At 36.2% G+C, this 15885-nt stretch overlaps 1 protein-coding gene across 1 annotated transcript in view; it reads left to right on the forward strand.

Moving 5' to 3' along the window:
* The window catches only part of OSTN (osteocrin), a 37971-nt gene extending 22839 nt beyond the window's left edge, over nucleotides 1-15132 (forward strand). Inside the window, exons 4-5 of the mRNA XM_065876556.1 lie at nucleotides 10087-10183; nucleotides 14147-15132. Coding sequence (XP_065732628.1) covers nucleotides 10087-10171 — 85 coding nt within the window. The 3' untranslated portion in view covers nucleotides 10172-10183; nucleotides 14147-15132. The remainder of the gene's footprint in view (nucleotides 1-10086; nucleotides 10184-14146) is intronic.
* Nucleotides 15133-15885: the final 753 nt, after the last annotated feature.

Consider the following 15885-nt stretch of genomic DNA (forward strand, 5'->3'; position numbering starts at 1 on the left):
AAGGGATAATACTTGATTCCATACATGGGCTTTGAAATGTACATTACCTACTCCCCCAAAAAGAAAATTCTAGAAGACATTTTTGTGTAAATACGTTTGCTGGATAGAAGTTTTGAATGTCATCAGACCCTCAAAGAGGCTCACGAGCCAAGCAAATGAAAATCCTTTCTGCCCAATCCTACAGCTCTACAGTAGGTTCCAAATCAAGCATGCCTGGGTTACTTTACAGTGAACCCTTTAAATCTCATGTTTTGATTCCAGCGTTCCTGGTTTATTTCTGAATGCTTATTCATATGGCCCTTTCCTTGGGATAATACTTCAGAAGCTGATATTATGCCCAGTCAGCACCATCATCATAAGTTTAATAGAATCTATTTAACATTGAATTACCACTTTTGAGACAGTACTCCAAAAGTCATAAGTCAACTGTGTGCTAATGAAGTAGCAGTTTCTTTCATCATTCTAAACATATCCCATTTACTTAGTCATATTTCTCAGCCTCGTGTTTCCACGTAGAGAAACTCCAGTTAATGAAAGACTGGCCCCAAGCCCCACCACTTGATTCACTCCTTCTCATAGGAGGAGTAATCACGTACTTGATAGGTCAGTGTGCGAGGAGTAGTTGAGCATGTTCAGCTCATCCCTTTTCTTTCTGTTTTTGTTTGATAATTATGACTGTGTAAATCTGTCTAATCCTCAGAGGAGATGTAAGAAAGTCATTTAAATGCAAATTAAAGTCTTATTCTACATTCAGCTTGATCAAAATGACATTTTGATTTCTCCACATTGATCATTCATATCTTATTTCTGTATTGTTCCTGAAGGTGGACTCAGGAAAAAAGGCATTATGTACTGGCCCCTAAAAACTACATCATCACTCAGACTTAATGTGGTCCTTCATCAGAACATTCTGGAATTTGAATTTGAAAGCCTAATTGTCTCTTTTAAATTTAAACATGACTGTGGACTTCAATGATTTCTCTTTTCATTATTTACAGGGCCTTGCTGAGTCTCCTTCATTTTACCCTGTCTCATACATTAGTTTTTCCAAGCTCATATGTTTATATCTAACTTCCTATAGTCATTTATTAATTCTGTAATTTTAAATTGTGGTAACCAACATTGCAGGACTCAGGGGTCACCATTTGTTTTATTGTTTTCATATGCCCCATAAGTTCTTCCTGGAGCCTCCAAACTTGGCTGTGATCTCTTCTCTTGTGGAATCCCAAAGCACTTTGAATCTTGCCGTATGAGATCTCTGTTGCTATGCAAACAAGTTACCCAAAACGTAGCAGCTTAAGACAATGACATTTATGTTCTCACTCATTTTCTCTGCAGCAAAAATCTAGGAAAAGCTTACCTGGGTGGTTCTGGTTCAGGGTCTCTCCCAAGGTTACAGTGAAGACGTTGGCCAGGGCTGCAGTCATCGGAAGGCTACATGGGGCCTGGGGATATCCATTTCCAAAACGGCCCACTCGTAAGGCTGATGACAGGAAGTCTCAGTCCCTCACTAGCTGTTGGCAGAAGGCCTTAGTTCATTGCCATGTAAACCTCTCTATAGGGCTGTGAGATGAACTCAGGAAATGGCAACTGACTTCCCCTAGAGGGGGTGATCCAACAAAGCAAGGCAGAAGCTGCAATATTTTTCATTACTTAGCTTTAGAAGTCATTTCCACAATATGCTATTGGTTACAGAGGTCAGCTCTGTTCAATGAGCAAGCAGACTGCATTATAGTAGAATTTTGGGGGTTTATCTTGGAGCCTGGCTGCTATACTCACCTAAGCTTTAAAGTATATTTATTTAATTCTGTGTTTTACTCATCTAAATTACTGAACTATTTAAATGAACATTCTCTGTTAGCCATTACTATACTTTGCCTTTTTGCTGTTACTCAATGTTGGTAGAGCTGCATGCCCTTCTTGAAAGGGGCCAAGCATTTTATTGTCCCTTTAAGATGTAACAGCAAACCAGACTATTGTTTTTAGGGAACACCTTCCACACTCTGATTCCTAAGTTTCTTTCCTTGGGACTCAAAACAGTAAGCTGGATCAATAAACATTGTTGTGTATCCTACAATTGGGGGAAGAAATGTTTAAGTTCACATGAAACGACTATTTAAATTAACGAAGGGGCTTCCCTGGTGACGTAGTGGTTGAGGGTCCGCCTGCCGATGCAGGTGACACGGGTTCGTGCCCCGGTCTGGGAAGATCCCACATGCCGCAGAGCGGCTAGGCCTGTGAGCCATGGCCGCTGAGCCTGCGGGTCCGGAGCCTATGCTCCGCAACGCGAGAGGCCGCAACGGGAGAGGCCGCAGCAGTGAGAGGCCCACGTACCGCAAAAAAAAAAAAAAATTAACGAAGTATCTGTTCACAAAATGAGCCTTAAAATTTTTAAAGGCTTGGTTATCATACAGAACATATTCTCAGACCATGACATAATTAAATAAGTAACAAAAGGATAACTAAAAAAGAAGCTACAGTTCTCATTTCATGAGAATAGCATTATCTGGACACCAAAACCATGTGTGGAGAGAACAAGAAAAGAAAATTACAGGACAACTTCATTAATAATTATAGATACGAATTCCTAACAAAAAAATCAACAAAACAATTCCAAAAATATATCAAAAAGATAATACACCAATATCATGTTGGGTTCATCACAAAAATACAGTACAATGTTGATTTGCTTTAGAAAGTCAAATAATAGAACTAATAAAGTGAAGAAATAAAACCATATCATCTCAAAAGATGCAGAAATAGCATTCAATAAAATTAAACATCTATTCATGATCTAAATCACCAGTGGACTAATAACAGAAGGGACCTTTTTTAACCAAATAAGGGACTCCTATTAAAAAATCCTACAACATATATTCTTAAATGATAAGCAACAACAAATCCAATAAATTATTGAAGGTCTTTATGGAGAACATTATAAAAATATATGAAAAGGCATTAAAGATAAGCTAAATAACTGATCTTGGATAGTAAGATTTAATATTATAAACATTTCAATTTCCCCAACTTGATTTATACCTTAGATTCAATACAATTCCAGGTAAAACTGCAAAAGGATTTCCCATGAAACTTGACAAGGTGAATCTAAAATTTATGAATACTTAGGTGTGAGTATAGAAAAAAAAGGAGAAATATGACCCCTATGTCACTCCATAAATAACAAATAATTTTAAAAGGTTTAAAAATATAAATGTGAAAGGCAAAACTGCAAGAGGTTTCAGGACAACATAGGATAATATTTTTGTAACATTAGAGGTGATTTAATGAACAAAATGTAAAACTATTGATAAATTTCAAAACAAAATTAAAGATTTTCATAAAAGACACAATAAAGAAGATTAACCACAAATGGGAAAGGATATTTGCTCATAACTGACAAGGTCTAATATTCAGAGTATAAGAAATTCTCCTACAAATCAATATTGAAAAGAAAAACAAACCAATAGAAAAACAGGCAGCAGACTTAGGTACTTCCAAAAGAAGAAACCCAAGTGGCCAATAAGCAGAGGGAAAGGTGAGCAACTTCATTAGTATTCACAGAAAGCAAACTAAGAACACAATGAGATACAACAACAAATGCACTAGACTGGCAAAATTAAAAGTCCACAATGGGAGGGTTGGCATAGATTTGAAACAATAGGAACTGTCATACACTGCTCTTGGGTGTGTAAATTGGTACAACAACTTTGGAAAACAGTCTGGAACTATGTAATAAAATTAAGTATAGGCATAACTAGCAATTCTACTTCTAAAAATATACTGTAGAGAAATCCTTAAATGTGCATTACAAACATGTGTAAGAAAATTTCTAGCTGAACAGTACATAACAATAACGAAAAAAATAAAGAAATACCTCAAATTCCCATCCATGGTAAAATGTATTAATAAGCTGTTGTTTATTCATACACTGAAATACCATACAACACTGAACATAAAAGAACTACATCTACACATGACAACATGGACAAATCTCAAAACACAATATTTGCTGAAAGAAGTCAAGAAGTATTCGCACATTTCTTTCAAATAATATTCTAGAGCCATCTAAACTAACCAAGAGACTTTTGAACAAAACATATAGATTATAAAGAAAATGAAGGGAGATATTAGGTCAAAATTCATCCTACAGATTACCTCTGAGACGAAGTCATGGGAGGGATTCAACTTGGGAGGAAGAAAACTGAGGACTTCTAAAGTACTGGTAATATTTTATTTCTTAACTTTGTGCTACTAATAGGGATGTTTATTTTATTTTTTAAACTGAACATAGGTGAATTTATAGACTCTTTGTATGTATGAAGTGATTCTAAATAAAAAGTTTAAATATAAGGTTTATAACAGTTGTTTTAGAATGGTGAACATCTTTAGAATTTGAATTATCAAAGAATATACTTTTATTTATTTATTTATTTATTTATTTATTTATTTTTGCGGTACGCGGGCCACTCACTGTTGTGGCCTCTCCCATTGCGGAGCACAGGCTCCAGATGCGCAGGCTCAGCGGCCATGGCTCACGGGCTCAGCCGCTCCACGGCATGTGGGATCTTCCCGGACCGGGGCACGCACCCGTGTCCCCTGCAGCGGCAGGCGGACTCTCAACCACTGCGCCACCAGGGAAGCCCAAAGAATATAAATTTTAAAGAAAATCCTATTTGGCTCAGGAAGTCTGTATTTTAGTCTGAAGTTTAAAATTATATTTAAAATAATCCATCCTTCTTATATTATTTTAATAGTTATTCTGTATCCTTAAACTACTTTCAGAATATTTTAGAATGGAAAAGGTGGATTGTTTTAAATGGATATATAATATAAGCCATGTCATACTGTTATTTTGTCACAAGAGGGACTAGATAGTCAAAAAGTACGGTTTTTCCTTTTGGTCTTAAAAATATTTTTCTATGTTAACACTTATGCTTTATACACTGTGTATTACTGTCAGTGTATGTATTGTAGATTGTAGTATGGTTATATATGTTTCATATCAGCAAAAATGTTAAGAGAAATACTAGTTTACCATTTTACTTCTGAATAGATAGAAACTGTGTAGAAATTATTTAACTTATTAAGGTATTGTTGTTTTTCGGTAAGTAGAAGTAATAAATAGAATCCAAGTCAACATCCCCTGGTTGCTAATACTTTTTGGATCAAATCTGGGGGAAAGAAGGGAAGGAAAGAGTAGGGAAGAAGGAAGGAGAAAGAGAGTTTATTTTTGCTTTTACCATACCACAACTCCCTCTAGTTTACTTGAGCAGGAAAAGTAGATTAACCATAGTAAAGAAAGAAAAAAAATGTTATTTTCATTTATTTTACCTTGACTTTTGAACATATACATTGGTAGTGTGGACCAATAAATGTTGTGTTCTAATTTATAATGATGCATGAAACCATCATACTTCTCTTTAAAAAAGTAAAAGGATTATTTTTTGTGACACTATCCATTCTGCAGAAGCTTTGGGAGGTCAGTTCACATGTGAGGCACTACTCTTTCCCCAGGTGCCATTTTCTTCCTCTTCTCATCAGTCCTTTGAACACCTGGAAGGGGCTGGTTTCTCACTTCTTCTGCTGCTTGTCTAGGACTTTCCCTGAGCATTTTCCTCCAACCCGGGATGGCTTCTACCTTACCCCTTCCCTGGAGTTATAACGGGGAGTGGTCCATGAAAGAATTTAGGGGCTCAAGGAATAAAAATCACATCAGTTTAATGTTTTTATGTATTAACCATTTATGCTCAGACATCAGCCCTAAATCATACAGACAAATGTATTCAGTTTTTTTTTTTTATTTCTATGGTAATAAATTACCACAAACTTCTGGACTTAAACCAACACAAATTATATTCTTACAATTGTGTAGGTCAGAAGTCCAGGATATCCTCACCAGTCACCAAATACCATTCTAGACCAGCGGTCCCCAACATTTTTGGCACCAGGGACCAGTTTCATGGAAGACAATTGTCCCACAGTGGAGACGGTTCAGGCAGTAATGCAAGCGATGGAGAGCGGCAGACGAAGCTTCGCTAGCTGGCCCTCCCCTCACCTCCTGCAGTGCGGCCCAGTTCCTAGCAGGTCCCAGATGGACGGATACCGGTCCACGGCCTGGGGGTTGGGGGCCCCTGTTCCAGACAACTTTGATATGATTGATGGCTAGCTAGTGGGTGGCCCCTAAAATTCCTTCTGTAAGCTGCTATGGGATTTCCCTTTCACCTAGTCTATCAGCAGGATACAGAGGAAGTCAAGAGATTAGCTGGCTGTGCTCCTTGGAGGCTCTAGGGAAGAATTCATTTCCTGCTCATTTTAGATGTTGGCAAAATTTGGTTCCTTTTGATTGTAGGATGTAGGTCCTCGTTTTCTTTTAAGAATGTCTAGAGGCCACAGCGTTGCTTGATTTGTGCCTTTCTCCTCCATCTTCCAGACTAGCAATGGTGGGTTAGGTCCTTCTCTGATTGCAGCTCTCTGACCCACTTTTCTTCAGTCATCTTCCACTTTTAGGACTCCTCTGACTACACTGAGCCCACCCAGATAATCTAGGATAATCTTCCCCTCTCAAGGTTTTTATTAATCCCATCTGCAAAGTCCCTTTTGCTATGTAAGGTAAATGATTTACAGATTCTATAGATTATGACAAGGACATCCTTTATGGTGGCAGAGGAGGAGTGACCATTATTTTGACCACAAGGAAAATAACTGCTTAAGTGAGGAGTCTGTAAATCTACTTATGTGAATAAAAAGTATTTTAAAATATCATGAAGACATTTTTCTTTTTTTCCCAACAGTCATTATTTATAATTACATCAGAAGACTTAAAGCACAACTGATATGCAAAGTTTCCTATGACTCTTGACCATTCACTCTATGCTAATTTTATAGCCCAATATGTTTCCCAATTAAATGTCAAGTTGAAAAATATGTAGTCAGTTGATTATCATGAAATCCAGAAGTGAAAACAATAGGCACCACTTAGGAGGGTGTGATTTTCAGAAACTTGAAGAATGGAGGCAGAGGTATGGATAGGTGAAGAATAAGCACTAAGTATTTTTTTTGTTTGTTTTTGGTTTTGGTTTTTTGCGGTATGCGGGCCTCTCACTGTTGTGGCCTCTTCCATTGCGGAGCACAGGCTCCGGATGCGCAGGCTCAGCAGCCATGGCTCACGGGCCCAGCCGCTCTGCGGCACGTGGGATCTTCCCGGACCGGGGCACAAACCCGTGTTCCCTGCATCGGCAGGCGGACTCCCAACCACTGTGCCACCAGGGAAGCCCACTAAGTTTTTTTTTTCCAGATTTTCCCGTATTGGTCATACTGTTGTCTAAAAGACAGTCCTGTAAGATCATACCTACAATGCTATCTACATTGACTAGCAAAACGAAGGGCCAACCCGAGAAGGAAGATAGATGTGAATCAGCAGAAAAGAAGGCTGAATTAGATTAAAAAAAAAAAAAGAAGAAGAATAACATGTGTCTATTCCTACCAATATCATTTGAGGGTAAGCTCCCCATGAGGTTCACTTCCTATTTTTAATATCCTTGTATACACAGCACTAAGCACAGTACCTGGCATATTGAACACATTAAATAAATATTAACTATCTTCAAATTAATTGTTTTAATTAGAATTAAACAATATTTATAAATTTTTTTATGTGTAAGATACAGTAATAAAAGTCCCTCATGTTTCCATTGTTCTCTATACTTTTCAGAGCTTTTTAAATGAATTATTTACCTAATAATGACATGAGGAACATTGATAAGACCTGGTAGTTAAGGCAAAAACTTGGTGTCAAGAAAAATGAGAGAACTTTGTCCTCTACTATTTGTATAATATTAAATCCTTGTCATGTAACTGGCTCGTTTGTGGGTTCGAAAAGTTGCTAGGCGTTTGCAGATGCCTGTTCCCTTGGTTTGGGTAAAAACTCAGGGCTTGTGAACAGTAAAAATATTTTTAGAAAAAAGTTACCTAGATAAATAGGCATCACTCCCATCTGCTGTAGCCCGTGTGACACTATTTAAGCAGGCAGTGACAGGCTGAAGAGCAGGAAATAGGTTTTAACCTGGAGGTCCTGGTGCTCAGTGCAGCTTCTCAAATAAAATACTAAGTGAATATAGGAGAAAATGAGAAACCTGCAGCGTTATGGTAGCAGGGGCATTTGAGCGCCTACTGTGACCTAGGGCCTGAGCCACACTCTGCAAGGATTCATTTAATCCTCACCCAGCATAAGAGGTTGTGGGATCTTAGTTCCCGGACAAGGGATCGAACCCGGGCCCTCGGCAGTGAGAGCGCAGAGTCCTAACCATGGACTGCCAGGGAATTCCTTCAAACGACAGTACAATCTTAAGCAAAGGTAATGTCGTTTCTCTAGTGCTTCAATCAGCCTGGGAAGAGTCTGCTCATCACTGATATCCAAAATTTCGCAGGATGACAAAGGTGGAAAACTCTGCAAAACCACTTCTGAAACCAGTGGTTCTGTACTGAGTTATTAAAAATAATAAAAATTTCCACAGGAGAGAGAGTTATTCAAACAAGTTTAACACTGTGATAAGAGCCCCAGTCCAGTTAACATTGTACCTTGTTGGGTTGTCATAATACTTCCTTAAAAATGTGTTATAAAGAAGGACAAATGAAAAAAGTTATAGTATATAATAAAAGAAATGTCACTTATAAAAAAAAATCCTTGTCAATCTGACAGTACTTAATTATAGGTTTTTGAAAGCAAAGACTACTTCTGACTTACTGATCCCAAGACAGCCACAAAAGGAATCATACAGTACATAGTAAATGATAATAGGAAAAAAAACATAGATTTTTTTTGTAGTTTTTATTTATTTTTAGTGTTTAAATTATTTACTATAATACTGACAATATAATGCAAGTAATTAGAAAGAACAAAAGAAGCTATTGGAAATGTTCTGAAGCAAACCTTTTTTAACTCTTTAAGCTGTTGAATATTGACAAAGTTGTCTTGTGAGGCAATTAGTTCATCACTGAGATTTTCAAGTGATGAGATTTATCATTGCTGGTCAAAAATTGAAGCAGAAATTCTTACATTTGGTGCGAGAATTAACTTTAAGACTCTTTCCTATTCCAAAACTATTTGATTACTGGTAATGTTCTATTTCTTGATCTGGGTACTTATTGTGCTTATAATCTGTATATGTCTCATATTGTTCACTTATAAAATACTTATCCTCTTTTCTCTATGTATGTCAATAAAAAGCCTAACAAACCTGTAAGTCAACTCCCTTCAACTGTGAGATAAGTCACTTATTTACATAGCCTTCTTAGCTTCTCCATATTTCTATCTTCATTAAGAAGACTGAAAACGTCTTTTAATTCCAAGGCCAGTGTATATTATGCATTCACAGCTCTTGGACCTCTTCTGTTAGGATTTTGACTTGATAGCACCAAGTGATGGCAATAACAAATCAAATTAAAATGTTTCTTTTTAAAGAGATAATTTATAGAACATACAAACTGTAAGGCCTCCTGTAGGATTTTTTTTAACTTTATTTTAATAATGAAGTATATTTTTCCCAAAGAATATTTGAGTACATATAACAAACATAGACCATCTCATACAAAGCTTCTCTAGGTAAAATCTGAGTGAAGACCTGAGAGGTACACTTACCCCACATTCAGTCTTGACATCAGCATCCTTTCATCTCCCTCCTTCCCCAGGACAACGATTCTAAGGGAGAGGTTGGGGAAAACTGCTGACCTAGTGCAATCTTCCTCAATTAACAGAGGAATACACTCAAATCTGAAGACGGGAAAGGGACTTACCCAAACTAAACACTCAGCAGATTGTTTCATCTGGGCTATTTGATTTTGGATAAGTTATTTAATTTCTCTAAGCCTAAGTATCCTCAGATGTAAAATGGAGGTAGTCAAACCTACTTCAACAGATGAATAGATAAGAGATGGTGTCTAATGCATAGTGGGTGCTGATGAATGAGAACTATCACAGTTATTCCAACTCCAGAAGAAAGCCCCCAGATTTGCATGAACTAAAAGAGCAAAACTAATGATTGATAACTTGGACTTTAGCTTAAAAATGTTCTTTTTCGCTTGTTTCAGGAAAGTAGTAGATCATCCAAAAAGGCGATTTGGTATCCCCATGGATCGGATTGGTAGAAACCGGCTTTCAAATTCCAGAGGCTAATCGATTCCAATCGTGAGTACAATTTGAAGAAATATAATACCTGCAGGCTTTGATTAACATTTCACAATGGGCTAACTGATCCATCTTGGTTTGTAAATCCCCCTTTTGATTCCTTAGCTTATAAATTTGCTTTTTCAAACGTTTCTGTACTTGATTAGTATATAGATGCTAAATAATTTAAATGACATTAAAAAAACATTCCCAGACCTACTTCACCCTAAAAGATTTAGTTATTCTCACGGACTTCTATGTAATTATTGAATATTAATATGCAAATAATAAAATTCTAATAAACAATAAATCACTTTCATAAATATAGATAAATGTGTAGCAATCCCTCTACTATGAAGAAGACACATTCTAGTGACACACAGAATTTTGTTGCTAATAACTACATTACCAGAATTATCATCATGAACACAGGAGAGAGAATGGTGTCCCAGAAAGGGTATTAGCCAAGGAATCAGGACATATAATCCAAACCCTGGTTCTGTCATTCATTATCTCATTTCTATCAAGATACCTTATTTCTCTACAGGTTGTACATTTAGATAATAACATAAGGGTATTGTAGAGATTAAATTAGATTCTTGTACTAGTCCCAGAATGTATCAGACACACAATACGTGCAAGTGATAACAGCTTATATTACAGTTCTGAAAATTAACTCTGTGCTGAGTCCTATACTAGTGCTATACATGCATTGTTTAATTTACTCATCATGTTCCACAAAGTAAGTACTGTTACTATCCCAACATCTTGAGAAGCAGTACAGTATAAGGGGTAAAAGTGCCAGGTAGAGAGGTCAGGCTTTTGGGGTCAAATCCCAGGTCATCTATCTGTTAGCTGTGGCAACTTGCTTAAAGTCTAAAAACCTCTTTCATAAAATGAGGACAAAAATAATTTCTACCGGGCTTCCCTGGTGGCGCAGTGGTTGAGAGTCCGCCTGCCGATGCAGGGGACGCGGGTTTGTGCCCCTGTCCGGGAGGATCCCACATGCCGTGGAGCGGCTGGGCCCGTGAGCCGTGGCCGCTGAGCCTGCGCGTCCAGAGCCTGTGCTCCGCAACGGGAGAGGCCACAACAGTGAGGGGCCCGAGTACCGAAAAAAAAAAAAAAAAAAAATTTCTACCACATTGCATTGTCCTGAGGATAAATGAATTGATATACATTAAGCACTTAGAATTGTGCCTGACATGTGTTAAGCACTCAATAATTATTATACAAATAAGTGGAAAGCTTAGATATGTTAATTAACCCACAATGCTACATAGCTAGTAATTGATACAAGTATAATTCAATTCCAGAAAGCTTAAATTGTAAACTTATATTTTAAACAATATATTTAATCACACATATTATATGTTTTAAACACTGAATATTTGTTGCATATAAAATCTAGGCAATGTATTTTCTCCCAATAGGGCTTACAGAGGGTGCATTCTTCCTCGCAAATAGATAAGACAACCCAGAACTGCTTTGACAATTTCAGGCTACAGAGAGAGAACTCTGCTTTCTGCTTTTCTCAAGATAATCCTCAGACCAGTGATGCCCCAAAAGCATCACATTAGCCTTGATCCTCTTTTAATTTGTCATGTCATTTTTTTTCTCCTCATCAAATACTCTCAACCACAATGAAAGGTCAATATTTTACCTCTACTTTCTCATTCTCAGAATGACTTAATTAAAATAAATATTTTTCTCTGTGGAGTCGTCGATCAATGCAGTTAAGAAGTTACTGAATGTCCATAAACACGGGAGGACTTACTGAATACAGCCAATATCACTGCCTTTTCAGCAGCACCATCTTCAAAACTCAGACTGAACTGTCTTTATATCTAGAGATATACCAAGTATGGTCACTCTTGGGGCTGTTAACAATCACCATATTATATTTGAGTAGGAACTAACTGCTATCAAAAATCAAGTAACTCCTTGAAATTAGGGCCACAATCCTGTAGTTTCTTGAAGTATTGAGAACGTTATGACACTGAGGTTAAAATAATTAAGTTCAATTGGTTTCCACATGTGTCCTATCACCTTTGCAACCCTTGGTTATCACCCATTTTAGTATTTCTGAATTCAACCAAAACAGGTTATGATAAAAAAAAATCATACAAGAAGCTCATTTTTCTATAAATTTTTATATGAAGTTTTAGACCATGAAAACTCCAGAGAGCTACTAAACTACGAAAAGGCCGTTGAATTAACATAATGTTTTCTGAATCACTGTTGAGTGAAATCCAAATTAGTATATTATGTCCTTCACTTAACAGACTTTACAGAGTATCATGACAATCACTGTCCTTATTATTATAACCTCAAGAGAGTAATATCACAAAAATATATGTTTAGCAAAGAACTTACCATCACATATTTTCTCTTCCTTTTTTCAATCATTGTGTGCTCACCTGCTCAACCATCGTTTCTATTCCTTACCTCCTGCTACTATCACCAAGATTTCTCAGACATTTTTTGACTCCCTCATGTGAAATTTCATGTTTTATATTTATGAGTAATAAAGGCCATCAAAATATATTTCTGATTTCCATTCAACTTTTCAAAATTATTTTTGCTATGTTATTTCTTATTGTCACAATATTCCCTTGAATTAAACAGATGTAATATGTGAATCATTTAACAGATAACTTGAGTCATTAAATAGTGTTCACATAATCATGCAGCTAAATCTTTTGAACATATTCTGAACATTTAGGTTAAAAGAACATAAAGTCTCATTTAACCTAAATCTTTTTTTTTTTTAACGAATGAGTACACGGGCTTTGAGAGGAAATTGATTTGCCCCAAATTTTACAGACTTTTGGACAAAGAAAGATCCAGGACCCAGTCTCTGGACTTCTAAGCCAACATTCTCTTCATGACCCATAGGGCCTGTGTGCTAAATTGTTATTGCCCACTTCACTGATTAACCATTTCTTAAGGAAACAGAAACAGTATCTCAGACTTTATGAAAATCTTTGTTTCACTTCTGTGGGAGTTGACGTACACTCATTTGGAGCAATTTTATTTGTGGGTTTTCACCTTCTGGGTTTCAATATAAGTCTTCACACTAAAAATGAAACTGATAGTAATCATGGAAGTTTTTCTTGGTTTGAAATCAAGTCTAGATACAGCTGCTGTGTGTTACTTAGTTTCCAGAACAAATGCTAATCTCTTCCCTGATAGGCATTTTGGAAAGGAAGATAATCTGATTTTTACACAATGTCCTTCTCAAATCATTAATGTTTTGGACCCAAGTTTTGAGTTTTTAATAGGCTTCAGTTCTAAGCAACTTGAATTAAGAGTGGTAAAGTTTCATAAGTTCTCTAGATGCAATTAGCAAGTTCTAGGTTGCTGCCGTTGAAATCAGAGTGCCCACTTGATGAAATGTGATAGAAATATGACCATTAATTGTGCTACCCCGGCTGCCACGTGCCTTAAGACTTTTAATAATGTGAGGCAAATGTTGCTGTATTATACTGACAATTTTTATTTTAGAACAATATTGACACACTATCATTCTGATAAATTAACGTAACTCGCAAATAACAGAAATATTGTGTTTAAATACCAGTATATGGTTGGACCCTTTAAAAAGAGCAAGATGTACAATAATTATCAACATGTTAATATAACAATAGAAGTAGTAATCAGATTTTCTTTATCTTTCACTTGTCATGGCAACATCCTTTGAACCAAGACTGAAAACTCAAAATAAATAGAGGTACTGGAAGAATGGAAGTGTGGTTTCAGCAGAAGCACCTAGCTGTTACATTAAAAGTATCCTTTTTTAATAAATTTTGATCTGAAATTATCATTTTGCATTATTGTCTCTGCAATAAAAATATGGTGCATAAATAAAAGCTATAATGAAAATCATGTAATTAGAGTTTTAGCTCTTCTCCACTGAAGTTGATGAGTTTCCCCTTAACTACAGAGTTCAGATTAGTTTAACATTTTCGACTTTCATTTTTGCAGACACAACTTCCTTGGGTGAAATGTCACAGAAATATGGAAGATGCTGCAGTGAAGTTCTTCACACTCCACAATGATTAAACTTCTAAGGAACCTTCTGTAATCCTTTCCAGAGCTTTAACTTCAGTTCATCACATCACAGTATTGTTGTAACTTCAATTAAATTGTGCAGATAATTTCAATGTATGGATATATTTTAAATATATATTTTAGTTATTCATGAATGGTTACTTGGCCCCAAACCTTACTTTTCTAAGAAACACAATACAATGAAACGCTTTCTATGTGCATTTACCATTTACATATATTACTGAAGAATAATAACTGAAGACTGATTTCTTTCAGTAAAATTTAGGTACAATCCATTTGTTCATCATTGGGGAACAAGGAAAGACAATGCTGTATAGTTTCTCTTGAAGTTTTACTTCTCTCGTATCCTTTGTCTGTGAGGCTCTTGGGTAATGATTATGAAACTAGACTTCTCTTATATTCAAATGTCAATCCGGTTCAACCAAATAAAACACAGTCCCAGTTCCAGAAACAAGAGAAAAATGTCTCTGAGCAGAAAAAAACAGCAGTAATTAAGCCCATAAACTTTATTCTCCCAATGAACTAAGAAACACTGCAGGTCAGAGTACATTGACTTAGAACTAGGAAATGAAGGATATTACTCATTTGCCAAGTTTGGCTATCTCATGTCCCCTAACAACTTTCCATTTCTCTAAATTACAACTTATAGTTAATTAAGAGTAGCACTGGCTGATTATGAGAACAACTACACACAGAAGTAACAGATGAAAGTATAGGGAAGTCAAAGAATCACCAAGTAGGAAACCACCAAAGCACTTGGGGCCAATTAAGTTCACCTAATTGTAGCACAGTATATTTTAGCACATTACAATAAACAGTCTTTTTGTTGTTAATCACTCATCTAAGAATCCATTTAATTTGTTTCATATACTGTGTTTAATAAAGCATTGAAGAATATATGAGAATGATTTCTTTAAAAAGATTCAAATTATTTTTAATTGGCCTATGAAAGCATAAGTTTTGGTATTCTGGAAAGCTCAACTCTCAGCAAAACTGTGTTGTTCTTGTAATTTAGATGCATAAGCCCATTGTGCATTGGATATGCTTTCAAAACATAAAGATAACTTATTCCTTGGACCAGAGATTTAGCATAAGTCAGCAGAAATTTTAAAACCCTCTGAAAACACTTCTTTAAACCCTAGTTATCACTGTCAAACAGACCTGATATGTGGGAAGAAAAAAAGTTCGGTCAGCAGAGCAAAGGTTTATTTTAGCCTAAAAAGGAAGACTGTGATGAGAAGGTATAGTCATATCAGAAGAAGGGGAGAGAAATGGGTTGTTGTTGATCTTACCTAAAAATGAATTAACGTACGATCCAAAGAACAAAATAAACTCTGACATAGAGATGAACATATGCACTTAGAATACAAAGTGGTTTTGTGTATAACTTCTCCTTGAGGGGGGAAATGTTCTAACTGCTGAAAAACTTTAAGCTTAGGAAAAAACTGAAAATGAATGATTCTTTTAATTGTAATAGAGGAGCCTTAGCAAAGAGAACTGAATTTTGCGAAATCTCACTGATTCTTCAATTTCTGTTCATAAACTTACATTAGAAAGTTAGTGGTACATGGACAGATATACTGCAGGACTCATTATTTGAAAGAATTATTTAAGTTATAATTGCTCTTGCCCAGCTTTCCCAACTTTCTGAT

Source organism: Phocoena phocoena, chromosome 4 (assembly GCF_963924675.1).
Source record: "Phocoena phocoena chromosome 4, mPhoPho1.1, whole genome shotgun sequence".
Classification (NCBI taxonomy): domain Eukaryota; kingdom Metazoa; phylum Chordata; class Mammalia; order Artiodactyla; family Phocoenidae; genus Phocoena; species Phocoena phocoena.